General features: G+C 31.2%; 1 protein-coding gene across 1 annotated transcript; it reads right to left on the bottom strand.

Moving 5' to 3' along the window:
• Positions 1-12,481: 12,481 nt before the first annotated feature.
• LOC129959699 (uncharacterized) lies at positions 12,482-14,980 on the bottom strand. Its single transcript, XM_056072589.1, has 2 exons — positions 13,464-14,980; positions 12,482-13,337 (listed from the first exon to the last, which is right to left on the bottom strand). Exons 1-2 carry the CDS (start codon positions 14,978-14,980, stop codon positions 12,482-12,484), a joined length of 2,373 nt encoding a protein of 790 aa, XP_055928564.1.
• Positions 14,981-15,293: the final 313 nt, after the last annotated feature.

Raw genomic sequence — 15,293 nt, 5'->3', positions numbered from 1 at the left:
AATTTGGCTTGGTGTTGCATTACAAACAATTCTTCTTGATCCTTTTTAATGAGTATTAAATTAAAAGAATAACCTTAGGGAAGTATAGTGAAGATATGCTGCTATATGTTCCAAATTTCAATCTTACTGAAAAATCGTACTACTGTTTATGCATTTATCTATAATTTCCCATGAATTTTTAGGGCAGACTGTTAACCTAGAGCTACAAAATACTTTGGAGTCTGAAAATGTGTCTTGTGGAGCGATTTATCAAAATTCCCAACTATAAGTTTAATTAAATTAAAATTAAACGAAATGTTGATGTTTCCCTCTGATAACTTCCAAAAATATATTGCACAAATATAATTTTTATCTCATTTTATGAAGTTAATATATAATCCTTTTGTTGATACCAATTTCATTGTTGTGTAGTTCTTCCTCTAATTTTAATAATTTTTTAAAAATATTTTTGAATATATTTTACAAACATTTTCACTTTTGTAATGAGATTCACTTCAATTATATTGTTTCATCAAAACTTTAACTACTCAACGAAATTTTTATTTATATTTTTATCATTAATTTAAAAACAATTTTTAATTCACTCAAGATTACACAGTTCACTCATGTAACATAAAAAGTACAAAAAAAAAAAAAAAAAAAAAAAAAAAAAAAAAATGGAGTATGACAACAATGATGAATTATAAATGTGCTAATTTCTAAAAAAGAATCAAGATGAAAATGGATATGGCATATTTGCAATAATAGCTGAAAAATTTACTAGCAATTATAGTAGTTCCTTATGAGATGTCGATACTATCTAACTTTCTATGTGCTGTTGAAATTCAAAAATATTTTGTTTGTTAATGTAAAATCTTAAAACAAATTAACATTACCTCATTCGAAATTTTGCTCAAATGCCACTTTTTATTCACACCTAGTATTGCATCGATTCAAAAATAGCATTTTTAAATGGTGAAATTTTTTTCCTCAAGATTAATGTCTTTGTGTTTTTGTTAATGTTGTATGGAAATATGATAATGGATTTTTCATAATATCATAATACAGATAAAGCAATCGGATATATAATTTTAAAGGTTAATATCCATAATTGGTATTTATTTTTCAATTAACTGTATTCTTATAAAATACCTGCATTTATCTGTATTATGATATATATATATATATATATATATATATATATATATAGAGAGAGAGAGAGAGAGAGAGAGAGAGAGAGAAGGATTGAATGTATAAATTAAGATAAAAGAAAAATGAGAAGAATATGAAACTTTTACAATATTTTAAACCCCCCAAAAATTCAAAAAGAAAGCACTACATCATGCATTTTACATAAAATATTTGATTGAAATCTCAACTCTTTTTAATTATAATGAGTAATAATGGGGTTGCTGATTTTTTAAAAGCAATTTTAACTAATTAGAGAAAATTTTGATTTTTACCTTTAAAATAATAAAGAAATGAAAGGGTAAATTACAATGAAAGATAAAATTTCTTATAACATTTTTTTTCTTTCAGATCTTTATTTGGGGTTTAAGGTTTAATCTGATCCATATTTCTGCGTCAGAGTTTGAATTTTAAGATGAAATAATCTGTTTCTATGATATCTCCTTTTTGACCTGTAAATTATTATATACTTTCCTTGTTCATCATTTTTAATTCTTTCAAATTATCTCATCATCATTGAGTGGAGGCTTTCAATTATATGATACATATGTGCGTGCTTAGTTGCTCTTCCAGATATCAAGTGTTTTTTTTTTCTTTACTTTAAATCCAATTAAAAGCAGTAAGAGCTCTTTCAGTTGCATTTCAAATATACAAATTAATTTTGCTTTTATAATACTGGTTCTATGCAAAATCTGCCTCTAAAATAGTGGACTGAAACAAATTTGGCAATCCTCCCGTAATGTATTTCTAAACCCATCTTTTCCCCTATAATAAATAAGATCTGACTTAAGTTATCACCATCTAACTTTATTTGCTTCCCGATTTCATGAATAAAAGTTAAACCCTCAAATAGGACATATGGTTTCAAATCAATACTTGTTATTTAAAATTTCTGCTGCAAAGTGGATTGAATCAATACCAAATTCTTTCTTTCTCTTAAATATTTTGAGAATTAGCTTTTCTTCAGCTTTTTGCAGAGGAAACATTGGAAGCTGCTTTTAACAATATATTTTCCAAGTCACTAAATTGTCTACTAAACTGTTGAATTTGTGGATCATTTGAATAAGGGCATGTAATTAATTTAATTATTAATTCTAAACTTCAAACCATATTTTTAAGGCAACATAGACAATATTGACAGTTATTATTCCATTATAAATGACATTAACTAGAAAAAGTAAATCATTCTTCCATCCCACTTAAGTTGATTCATCCTCCTCTTAGAAAATAAGTTTCTAATACGTACGTCGAAATTTTAATTTTGAAAAATAATGACTTATTTAAAAATATAAAGATTTTATAAGTTTCAATTTCAGATAAAAACTGATCAGATATATATATATGTATTGTAAAATATCTAGTTTTGGTTTTTACCCAGTCTTTGAGAATCTAAAAAAAAAAATTACCTTTCTACTCAGAATTTATCCACTCCTCATTATTAAAATTGGTTGAAACAGCACTATAAAAGCATTTTTTGATTGTAAGCAGATGTATTTCGTTTTGTTAACCGTTACACATTATTATATTACAGTATTTATGCATACTTCAAAAACAAACCACTTCAATTTCATGAATATTTTTTACAAAATCAAAATTACTACCTTCCCTTTTGATACAACAGATGGCGATACCTCATTAACATCAAGTTATATTTCCAATTATCTTTCTAAGGGGTTATTATTACATTTTATTCGATGTGAGTGTTATGTATTTTTCATGTTCGTGTTTGTTTTGTCTTGTGAAATGCGGAACTTAGTAAAATAATTAAATGATTGTTCCTAAAACTCGTCTATTATTTTCATCTACCTCATAATGAAATCATAAAGAGTCTCATCCCTAAAAGAAATTTAATAATTATAAATTTCAACGTAATTGATTAAAAATAATTGATAATAAATTGACGTTGATAATGTAACGTAATTTATTATCAACGTAATTGATAATAAATTTTAATCATAAATTCCGTATCATAAATTTCAACGCAATGAAATTTATGATACGCAAGCGAAATAATAATTTTTCCCGCCCACCCGAATTATGAAACGAAAGCGAAACAGTGTCAGCAAGACATTTAAAATAATTTTTCCTACCCTGGAAATATTTTTATTTGTGTTGCTTTGTCTCGTTTTGAGATGATAATTTTGAAAGCCGGGGTCTTTTTCCTGTTGTGGGAATGGTTATGATTGTATTCCTGACTTCCAGTCTACAAGAGAACAAGCAGCTCCTGTCTTCAGAAAAACCATCTGGTGCAGAAATTATCGTCAAAACATCTGCCCTTTTCCGCGAATCCAGCAAAAGAATCCGGTGATCTTCTTTTACTTCGTGCTACCAAACATGATGTCTATGTTCAAATAGATGTCCTCAACGAGTCCGCTCCAGAAATCCTCTTGCCATCAACAGTGCTTTTTAATTTCAAAACGGACAGCACTTGTTGTCTAGTGTTACTCGATTCCCAACGAGTGCAATAAAAGGTGTGCGCGATTGGAAAGAATTTTCACTTTCATCTGTACAAATCGATTGTAACATCGTCTAAGGTACTGTATTTTGATTTCACTTAGAAACAGACTTGTGGAAAATTAACTGGCCCATAATTACTTATTTATTGGCAATTAATACGTAATCATCTCTCTTACTACCTGTTATTTACATCAAAAATGTAAATCAAAAGTATACAGCGGTTTCTTTTCATTCATAGAGAATATTGCACTATATTTTGAAATTTATTAAATCTTTTTACAATATTTGTAAGAAATTTCAGTGCAATAATTTCTAAGTTAATAATGTTTTCGTATCATCTTGTTCGTTGTAAATTTATGTCTTGAAATATCTGTATTGTGTGTTTTGCATGATCTCAACCATTGAAAAGTTCTGATGAGTATGTGTTTTAAATATTAAGGAATTCTATAGGGTAATTTTCAAGTTGTTGTATAAGACAATTTAGTAATAAATCACTATTCGAATTTTGGGCAGGAGTAGAGGATGATTTTAATTGCACTAAAAACAAGGACATTCTATTACCATTTTCAACATCCTGCCTTTGTGAAACTGGATTTTCTGCTGTGGCTACTTTGAAGACAAAATATATATTTCGGCAGAACTGAGCGTGGCTACTTCTAATATCAAACCTTCCTTCCAAAAACTTTGCTCTGCAAGACAGGCCACATGAAGTCATTAATAATTATTAAATTTGTTTTGATTTAGTAAGTTATTTAACTTTAATAAGTTATTAAATATGTCGAAATGTATTTTGTTTTCTATGTGTATGCGTGCTTTCCTTTCAGTCGGTTAATCAATTTTTTTAAATAATATTTTCTCTTGGATATTCTCGCGCCCCTGCTCTAGTGTGCCCGCGTCCCCCTAGGGGGGCGCGCCCTACAGGTTGAGAATCGCTGCATTAGTTTAGTTTTTATTTATTTAAAGGGGTTTTTTTTAAGAAAAAGCAATTTATTTAATTAAAAAAGTAGTTTAAGTTCATAAATCCCCAATTTTTCTTAATTTTTTTTAGAGACAATGCATATTAAAATAATTAAATTAGTATTATTATCTTACTTTAATTAATACTTAAGTTTAAAATTAAGTTGAAATTTATTTATTCAAAAATAATAATTTAAAATTATTTAATGGATTAAATTAACTATATAAAAATTGTTGACTTAAAACCTTTTCATTAATAATTTTTAAGTAAAAAAATGTTTTTATAATAAATCGAAATATTTTAATATAGTAAAGGTGACAAAATCAAAATATGTTATTTAGTAAAAAGGTGCCAAAACTTTTTATCATTTAAACACTGTTTACTTATACGATCGGATATTTTTGAAATTAAAAGCAATATTATAAAAAATCATATTTTATATCTTTTATTATTATACTATGCACAATCTCATGTTGTAACTTACCTCAATTTGTTTTATACATATTCTTTAAAACTATCTTGGAAATCAAATTTTTTCGTACGTTATATTCATTGGTCATAATAGCCAGAATTTCAGGCATTCTTGAATTATAGACAAATTATACCAGTTTTTCAGCAGCTTTAGTTTCGTGAAACTGCTTGCATTTCTGTTCTTTAAGCATTTGTAAACTTTCAACACAGCCATTACATTCGGGAAAGTTGATTGTACCATATTACCATAAAACAGTTCATAAGAATTCTTTCCAGGTACTATTTTTTCTCTGTTTAATTCCAAAAGTTGTGACAAGTAAAATTTAGAATGTACCATTTCATTGCCAAATGCAGATTCGATATTCTATGAAGACACTTAGTTTTCTCTTTCATCTACAGAGTGTGTGTGTGTCATTTGCCTTCATCTTATAACTATCAAGCATTTCTAATAATATAAATATACCGGTCCAAGTTTTGTCACTTCTCAACACATAACGAATTCTCCCATCAGAAGTAGAAAAGAAATCTGTGTTTTATTTTTTTCCTTTATATCGACCACTTTTAAAAGCTAATAAAGACTAAATCATGAAACAAAATGAAAAAATTAAAAAAAAAAAAACTGTGTGCATTTTTATAAAGATCAATGATTGCAGCAATATAGATATACTGAAATTATTACTTTAAAATTTGATTAATTTGCTTACATGGTTATGCCAAGATCTACAGCTCCAATTCAAAAGGATTAAAAATAAAATAGAATATTTAAAATTGTTTACCCTTATAGTTAATAGAGGAAAACTAGCATCAACATGTTATTTGGACTATAGATTTAATACTACTTAATTTAGAAGATATATTTATAAATAGCAAACCGCAAATATTTCGAGACGGGAAATTTTAGATAAGTTAACAAAGCTTTCACTTGCAAAATTTTAAATAATATAATTGAAAAGCATAACATTTCATGCCAATTTAAGGCTATTATTGTCTTATTAGCAATCTATTCTGCTCTGGTTACTAAACTAATTAATGATTTTTCTAAAATAATCATTTTTAAAAGACTCATTGGAATTTAATTTATTGGAAAGAGAAAGTGCGTAAAACATGATTAATGAATGAATAAATCGCTGATTTATTCCAAAACCATAGTCATTGTTTTAATGGCCCTGTGGAAAAGAGTAAAATCCTATTGCTTCTGGTAATCAAAATTGTTATGAAATATCTCGCCATAAATAGAAAACTGCTTTAAAATCCAACTCAAACTGAATTTCTATTTCTTATTGTAAATTTCACGACAATCAAATAGAATGAAGGCTCTTTTATATTTTATCATGAACATTTATTAATTGCTTATACTTGCTGAAATTTCTTATAAATAGTTAAAAAAACAATAGTTTTATAAATAAATATTTAACACAACATAATAAAATAAGAATTAATACAGTAAGAATTTTGCTCACTTCTTTTAAAGCAGTTATAGCTGTACATGTTGCAGTTTTTCAACGCTTCGCAACTACTTTGACTGAACAAAAAATCGTCTTTGTTCTTGCTCCTGTCTGGAAACGTTGGTAACAGACATAATTGGCCAATGGGAGTTGAAGGGATAGAGGTGATATAAAGATAATTGCATCTTTCTCGGACATAAATTTATGAGGGCCAGCCTACTTTAACCTCCCTTTTTCATAGATGTGGAGGCTTCATCAAATTACAAGACCCTTCCAGGTAGTAATTGTGTCCCAACGTCAGCGATTTCTTCTTTCGAAACAAAAGAAGAAATCGCTCACGTTGCCTTGTTTACTGTAAATGCTTTTACTTCGTTTACTGTAAATGCTTTCGAACATTATTAAAAATATTTTGGTCACGACTTGTGCAAATTTTATTAAGAAGGACAAACACACATGAAAATCATAACTATTTATATTTTTTAGCGTCATATAGCCTTAAATTAAAATTTAAAAGATTAATTAAAATAAAAGATTAAATTATGCATCGTTATATATATATATATATATATATATATATATATATATATATATATATATATATATATATATATATATATATATATATATATATATATATATATACAGAGTGTTGCCAAATTCGACCGTCAAACTCAGAGAGGTGATAGTAGGCATCTAGAGGATAAAGAATCACCATACAACACGGAGTCCCAAACGACGTTTAGGGGGTGAAAATCGCAAAAATATAGGGAGTCAGAGAATTGTTGGAAACTGTAAAAAATTTATAAAAAGATAACAAATGGTTTTTTATGGTCAAATATGATTTTTTTTAAGTGAAAGCACATTTTTAAAGGCTATTTTTCATGTAAGTAACATGCCGATTTGATGAACCAGGGAGTCGTTAATTACTGAAAACGAAAAAGTAGTTTAGAACCCTTATATTCAAAAATATTAAAACTTTAAGAAAAATAAAAGCTTGAAAATATAAGAATTTTTATACTCTTTAATTTGATATAAGTCTGTAGTGTGAAAACTGAGGAGGTTTTAAAATATTCAATAAAAACTAAAAAGTTTGCCGGTATACATCGCTGCAACATCGGCACCAATGTTTACAGTAGGTATTCCAAAATTCTACAGAAAAATTCTGAGGACTGATAGTATGCAAAAAGGCGATAAGAATTTCCAAAGAAATAAATATAAAGTCGCAAACGATGGTGACAATTTATGTCGTGGAATACATTTAGAGCACAGACATTTTAATATAAGAAAGGGAAACTTTTATAAAAATTACTCAATGTTGCGGCCGCGAAGTTCATTACACAAACGACACCGATGTTTAAAGAACCACCGGACGCGCTCAAACATACCTAGTGTGCTTGCGATTTCTCCAGCAGTAACAACGATCCGTGCTACGAGATCTTCCACTGTATCCAAAGGTGTCTGATAAACAAGATATTTCATGTGGCCCAGAAGAAGAAATCCTAGGGATTGAGGGTCCGGGGAACGTGGAGGACAATCGACTCTGAGATAAAATCTGAGAATAAAATTCTTGCATGAAAGAATGCATCTTCCTGTATGGCACCAAGCATTCAGAGTGCTGAATACCCAATTTAGCTGCAACTGATCGCGTGCGTGTAGATAGTGTATCGGCAAAGCGCTGCAAAACTCGGTTTTCTGTTCTAGGCGTGCGCACACTGCGTTCCTACACTGCATTTGGCCTCGTTATTTTGAAGGATCCTGTCTCCAGCAACCGTCGGTCAATATTTGTAAAGGTGCTGTGGTGTGAACAACGCCTACTTGGATATTGCTCTTGGTATATTCTTTGTGCTAGGTGTCCATTATCATCCGCTCGGCCGTAAATTAAATGCATATCCGCATATTCGTTATTAGTGGAATCTGACATATTTACGAATGAAACTTATGGACTATCAATTCTAAGCTGTTCTTTAATGAATACAAGTTGCTTTTATACTCATCGAACCATTAATTCTGCAATACTCGCTGCTTTTATATTCCTCGAAAGCATGGAAAATTTACATACAAGAAAGCTTCTTCTTCTCGACTACCTTTTTCCAAATCCTCGCATTCATAGGGCCATTCTCTTCGCCAGGCTAATTGTCTCTTCAATGTCTGTTTTTGCGAGTTTCACAGAATAAATGTCTATGCAACCTATATTTTTATGAAACGTGCGACCCTATGTTTTTATGATAATTTTTCATCTTCTTAATGCCTATTATCACTTCTCTAAATTTACCTTCCGAATTTAGCAACACCTTCTGTAAACATCGGTGCTCATGTTGCGGCGATGTTTCCCGGCAAACATTTTAGTGTTTCTTGAATATCTTAAAACCTCCTCAGTTTTCACGCTACAGACTTATATCAAATTAAAGAGTATAAAATTCTTTATATTTTCAAGCTTTTATTTTTCTTAAAGTTTTAATATTTTTGAAGAAAAGGGTTCTAAACTACTTTTTCTTTTTCAATAACTTACGACCCCCTGGTTCATCAAATCGGCATGTTACTTACATGAAAAATAGCCTTTAAAAATGTGCTTTCACTTTTAAAAAAATCATGAAATACCATTTGTTATTTTTTTTATTAATTTTTTACAGTTTCCAACAGTTCCCCGACTCCCTATATTTTTGCTATTTTTTAACCCTAAACGTTTTTGGGACACCATGTTGTATGATGATTCTTTATCCTCTTGATGCCTACTATCACCCCTCTGAGTTTGTCGGTCGAATTCGGCAAGATCCTGTATATATTAGTTCTTTAAAAGTACTTAACCTTTCTGTATAAAGATGCAATTTTTCTGAAACATTCAGTATGCTTTCAAAATATTTTATGCCAACAAAAATAAAAAGCATATTTTCAACAATAACAACAACAAAAAATCCAAGCTTTTTGTTTTGTTTTGTTTTTTGTTTTCGATGAATGAACGGTTTGCGTTAAATCATAATATTATGACAGTTCTTAAATTTCCCAAAACTATCTACAATTTCAACACTGTAAATATTAACGCCTCATAGACAACATAAACTTGTTACGCACAACATGCATTTATTATAACACGTATCTACATTTAAAGAGACTAAAATTTCTAGAATGAAGGTGTTTCATCGTTTAAATGTAATTCGCTAGATTTAAGCACTTGTCAAGTTTTTTTCCCCTGCATTTAAATACTATTTGCAGAAAAAGAAAGAGGAAGTAAAAAATTTCATAATCTAGTATGGGGGGAAACAACTAACGAATTAAAAAAAAATACAGAGAAAAGGTTAAATCATTAGCTTTAAATGTCAATTCCTTGGCTTTAATAAATGTTAACTGAGTTCACTTTAATAAAAACTCCACTCCAAAATTTAGCTGACAGTAACTCTTCCTCTATTGAATAATAAATACCATTCACATGATTTTTATTCCAAAATAATAAAATTTCCGCAACTTTTTACGTAATATATATTTTAATGAAAACTATTGCACGAAGTGTATTTTTTAATTGTTTTTTTCCCCTGTGTTGGGAATAAATCATAAAAATAATATCTCACGATTTTTTTCCCCTTATTTGTTGAGTGTGTTTTCAAAAAATTTCAGCTGGGAGAATTAAATATTTATATATCTCTTACTTAATATGGAAATTTTTTAAGAATTCATAAATGTTTTCCTTAACTTCAAAATATTAAATTAATAAGAAAAGGACAAGCCACAAACTTAAAATTATCATTTCATTTTTTTTGTTATAAATTACGTTCAAATATATTTTTTTTAAAAATTGACACATACAGAAGGCTATACAATGAATTCTCTTTGAATCATTCAAAAGCGGTAGTAATAAATATTTATGATAGCTGAGAAAAATTGCATTTTCAATTTTTAAAAACTGCATTTGTTTATCTCTACTCTTTAAAAATGTCTACAGAAACTGGCATTTTCAAAAATCCAGCGAAATGAAAATCTCTAGAGAATAAAATGATTTAATAGAAATATAGACTATAGGAAACGAAAATACACAAGAATGTCATCCCCTCGGCCTAAGGTCAAGAGTGAGGCCAATTGTCGGTGAAGGGAATGGCATTGACATTTCTTGTAAAAGGGGGCTTTTTCCCACTTTTATCTTATGTTAGATGAGAATTTTTGACTTGTGAGTCAGTTTTCCAACGAAAAGAACAAAATGGATCTCACAGATCTGCAAACAAATTTAAAAATAAATAAATTCCAAGAGAAATATTCTGATATTTGACAGAAAGTTTATTTTAATTGTAATACATTCGAGTACACTATCCTTGTAAATCAAATAAATAAAGCATAATTGCTCATTTGTTCCAGGAAAAAAAAATTTAGATCGTCCCGGTATGCCATATCTCCCTCGGTTGTAATAATATTCAAATGATATGATTTTGTTCATCATATTGCAATTTATTTGGAACAAATGGTTTTGATATTTGTGGGTATTGCGGATTTGATGTTCTTTAATTTCTACTGATCAACAAAAAAGAATCCACATACCTTTCTGCTGATCAAAGTTCGAACCAAAATGTCCGGGATAGAGCTTACCTACACTAAAAATATCCAATAACTTCTCCACATGACAAAAGCAGTGAGGACGTTTTGTTTAACATTTTTAATACAGATTAATAAATTACAAGCACTCCTTCAGGAGTTCTAACCGACAACTGTCAAATTACAAAAAAATCAATATAAATAATAATCCCTTCTGGTGCCACCAGACCGGAAATGAACAGATGCATCATAAATATATACAAAAAAAAACAAATAATAAAAAAAAGGAATTACAGGAAACTATGAAAAAAAATAAAGTTTGTTCGTTTCCCGTTGCAACACTCCCCACTTTGAGTTTATAAGCTGTTCATAAACTCAAATAAAAGTTCATAGTCTTTGGACAGGTTTCAGCAATCGTCCATAACGGGATCTCTTTGGTTCCAAATGTTCAGTTCCGTCAGGTAAGACAGGATGAGAAGTTTCATTCGGAAGGAGAGGCGAAGAATCCATCGCCTGCTCCATGTTGGTTCCACAGCCAGATTCTTTAGAAGGAAGTGGAAGACCATCAGGGGGCTCTATCAGTGAAGTCTTCCTATCTAAAGAGATGGGAAAAGTCTCTCGTCTTTTAGCACCTGAAATTAGAGGAGAATTAGTATTGTGTTCAACAGGTTTATTATTTTCGCTCACTTCAAGTGAATATAATTTCTGCACAGGACGCAGAAAAGAACCAAACTTGGTTTTAACTAGAGCTACTCTAGCTCTATTGTCTTTTCCTTGAAACAGTTTCAAAATTCTCCCCAAATTCCAGTTCAATCTTTTGTTATTATCTTCGACCAAAACGATGTCTCCAATACATAAAGCAGTTTCTCTTTTTACCTTTTGTATTTCTCGCAATTGTCCCAAGTATTCCGATCGAAAACGTTTCCTTAGATCCTTTTGGATTCTATTTCGGTAGGCCAATCTTTTATTAAACTTAGTTTCTTCAATTAGGTCTAAATCAGGCACACCGGTTTCTCTAATATTGTGCAGGAACATTGCTGGAGTAAGGGTCCCAAATCTTCGGCATCTTCCGAAAAATAAGTAAGTGGTCTTGAATTCATTACTCTTTCACAGTCACAAAGAACTGTGTTCATTTCTTCATGATTTAAAGATGTCTTTCTTAAAGTTCTTCTTAAAATCCGCTTCATAAGGCCGATAAGTCTCTCCCAAAATCCTCCCCACCAGGGGGCATTTGGAGGTATAAAAGTCCAAGAAATAGGACTTAGTTCTTCAATATTCTTCAGTTTTTCGAAATCAACTTCCTTCAGTAGACGATGAGCACCTTTCAAATTTGTACCATTGTCTGAATAGATGACAGATGGTCGACCTCTTCGTGCAATAAATCTCCTCAAACCTAGTAGGAAATTTTCAGTTGATACTGAAGTTAAAAGTTCGAGGTGGACTGCACGGTAAACCGCGCAAGTTAGGATCAAAATCCAAGCGTTTCTTCTTTAAGGATGACAGGTCCAGCTAGATCTAATCCTACGATTTCGAAAGTTTCAGCATCTCTCACACGGTCTTGAGGCAATATGCCCTCCTGAACAGAAACCGGTTTTGCATCAAATCTATTGCAAATGATGCAGGACTTTATAGCTTTTTTAATAGCTTTTCTTGACTTCAAAATCCAGTAATTTTCCCTAAGATGGTACATAAGTATTTGAACTCCAGAATGTCCATGATGTTCGTGTTTATACATTATGAGAGTCATGACAACAGGATGATCGGAAGGAAGAATTATGGGTAGACGAAAATCTCTATGGTCTTCCCTGAAAAATATTCTGGTTTTCACTCTTAGAATTACCTCAGAGTCTTTGATAACTTGTAAAGATTTTAACCTTTTGTCGTTCTCATCATAAAAGGCTTCTAACTGCACTTGTTTCAGCAAAATACGTTCAGCCTTCTTGATTTCATCATAATTCAATGGACCTACTGTTCTTCGATTTCTCCCATTCTTCAGATTCTTAAGAAACCTTAAAAGCCAAGCTGTAATTCGGACAATTTTAACATACGATGAAAATCGATGATAATACTTTTCCTCAAGTTGTAAAACAGAAGCGGTTACAATAGTCTTCTTCTTTTCTGAATTAACCACTTCCATATTTGGAAAATGAGCAGATTTTGGCCAATCTTCTTTCGACCTTTTGATCCAATCAGGTCCTTCCCACCAATGACTTTTGATGAGGGTCCTCACTGTACATCCTCTCGATGGGAGATCAGCTGGGTTAGAAATACCAGGTACATGTCTCCAATTTTCCACAGAAGATAGTTTTCTTGTCTCCTCCACTCTATTGGCAACAAAGGTAGCCCATGAGCCTTATCTTTTTATCCAATGTAAAACATCCATTGAATCAGACCAGAAAGTGCTTTCAATATCTTCCAAATGCAAATCTCTCTTTATCGTATCAGCTAACCTTGCTCCGATCATGCAAGATAAAAGTTCCAATCTTGGGATAGAAATACCTTTCAAAGGAGCAACCTTTGATCGTGCTTGGATTAATTGGCAGGTCACCTTGCCATCTTTCTCAACTCGAAGAAATGCGCACGTAGCGTAAGCCAATTTTGAAGCGTCGCAAAAGACCTCTAGTGACAAGCTGGCGTCTTTAAGATCGAGGTGTGACAGCCTCCGTGAAATTTCTAATTCTTTCAAGTCTTTAAGTTGACGCTGCCAAATTTCAAATTTTTTCTCGATGTCTTCTTGCAATGGAGAATCCCAAGACGCTTCCATCTTCCAGCACTCTTGCAGAATCAGTTTGGGAATTAGAGTGACAGGGCAGGTGACTCCAATCGGGTCAAAAATTCGATGAGTAATGGAAACTATTTTTCTTCTCGAAACGGGTCCTTCTTCAAGAACGGGCTCTTTGAAAGAGATGGACAAAGTATCTCTTTCCACATTCCACAAAAGACCAAGAACTTGTACCTCGGGCGAATAGAGAGCATGTTGATCAATGCTTTCCTCCAAAATAGGTGAATGCATGTTACTATGTCTCCAACCACGTAAGTCGAAATTTCCTAATGCCAACAATTCTCTAGAGTCTCGTTGAAAAGACAAGTATTCTTCGAATGTTTCCACACTCGTTACGCAATTGTCAACGTACATAGAGTCTAGTAGCTTTTCAGCTGCAGCTTTCACATGTTCAGGTGCCCGTTTTAGATGAAAATTTAATACTGCAGCTAGCAGGAAGGGACTGCACGATACTCCAAAGACTACTTGACAATGTCTATAAATAATAACCTTTTCATGATCGCCACCTTCCCACCACAAAAAACGTAGAAAGTTCCTATCGTTTTCGTGTAAAGCGATTTGAAAGAATGCTTTACGAATATCCGATATTACTCCTATCTTTCTTAAACGAAACCTATTCAAGATTGCAGGTATTAGTTCAATTAAATTAGGTCCTGGTTCAATGCAAGAGTTCAGAGAACAAAAGTGTCCATGACGAGCGGACCCATCAATTACAGGGCGGATTTTGGTTGTAGAGTTTTCTTTGAAGACAGGTCTGTGTGGTAGGTAATGAATTTTCTTATTTTTGTCATGATCATTTTCATTAACCCTTTCAATAATCCCCTCATTTTCCCATTCAAAAAACACTTGCCCATAATCTAATAGTCTACCATTACCTTTTAGAGATCTTACAGTATTTTTCAACCTTCTTTCGGCTAGTTGAAAATTATCACTAAGTTTATCATGTCCATCGATCCAAGGAATGTATACATAATATCTACCATCTTCATTTTGCGAGACCGTATTCTCCAAATGTTTTAAAGTAAGATCTTGCAACTCAAGTTTCGTTTTCTTTTCACTTGGGTCCTTAATTCCCAAAGAATCTAATTCCCATAGGTCCGAAATTTTTGTCTGATTTGTAAGCAAAGAATGCACCAGTAATGAATTTTTGGATTCAAAAGTGGATTTAGAGTTCGATTTTCCCATAACAGTCCATCCCAATTTTGTATTTACTGCTGTGAGACCTTTAGATATTTGTTTAATCTCACCCTTAAATAGTTTTCCTATTATGTCCGCTCCCAACAAAATATGAATTTCATCAACGTTTTTATCAAAAATGCAATGTTTGTTATTCACAGTAGAATCACTTATAAAAATATCAAGTTACTCTAATTTCTTTCAAATACGATGGTCAGTAATTCTAGATATTCCTAAACATATATTCTTCTGATCGTTAACTTCCAAAGTAAAATCAAAATTTCTATCCAGACTACATAATTTAATAGAATATCTATCATGC

The sequence above is a fragment of the Argiope bruennichi genome, chromosome X2 (genome assembly GCF_947563725.1).
Source record: "Argiope bruennichi chromosome X2, qqArgBrue1.1, whole genome shotgun sequence".
NCBI lineage: Eukaryota > Metazoa > Arthropoda > Arachnida > Araneae > Araneidae > Argiope > Argiope bruennichi.
This window is presented reverse-complemented; position numbering and strand designations above follow the sequence as displayed.

Coding starts and splice junctions, on each gene's coding strand:
- LOC129959699 (XM_056072589.1), bottom strand. CDS start 14,980: ATGGGAAAATCGAACTCTAAATCCACTTTTGAATCCAAAAATTCATTA. Junction 13,338..13,463: donor TCTTGCATGATCGGAGCAAG/GTTAGCTGATAC, acceptor TGTTGCCAATAG/AGTGGAGGAGACAAGAAAAC.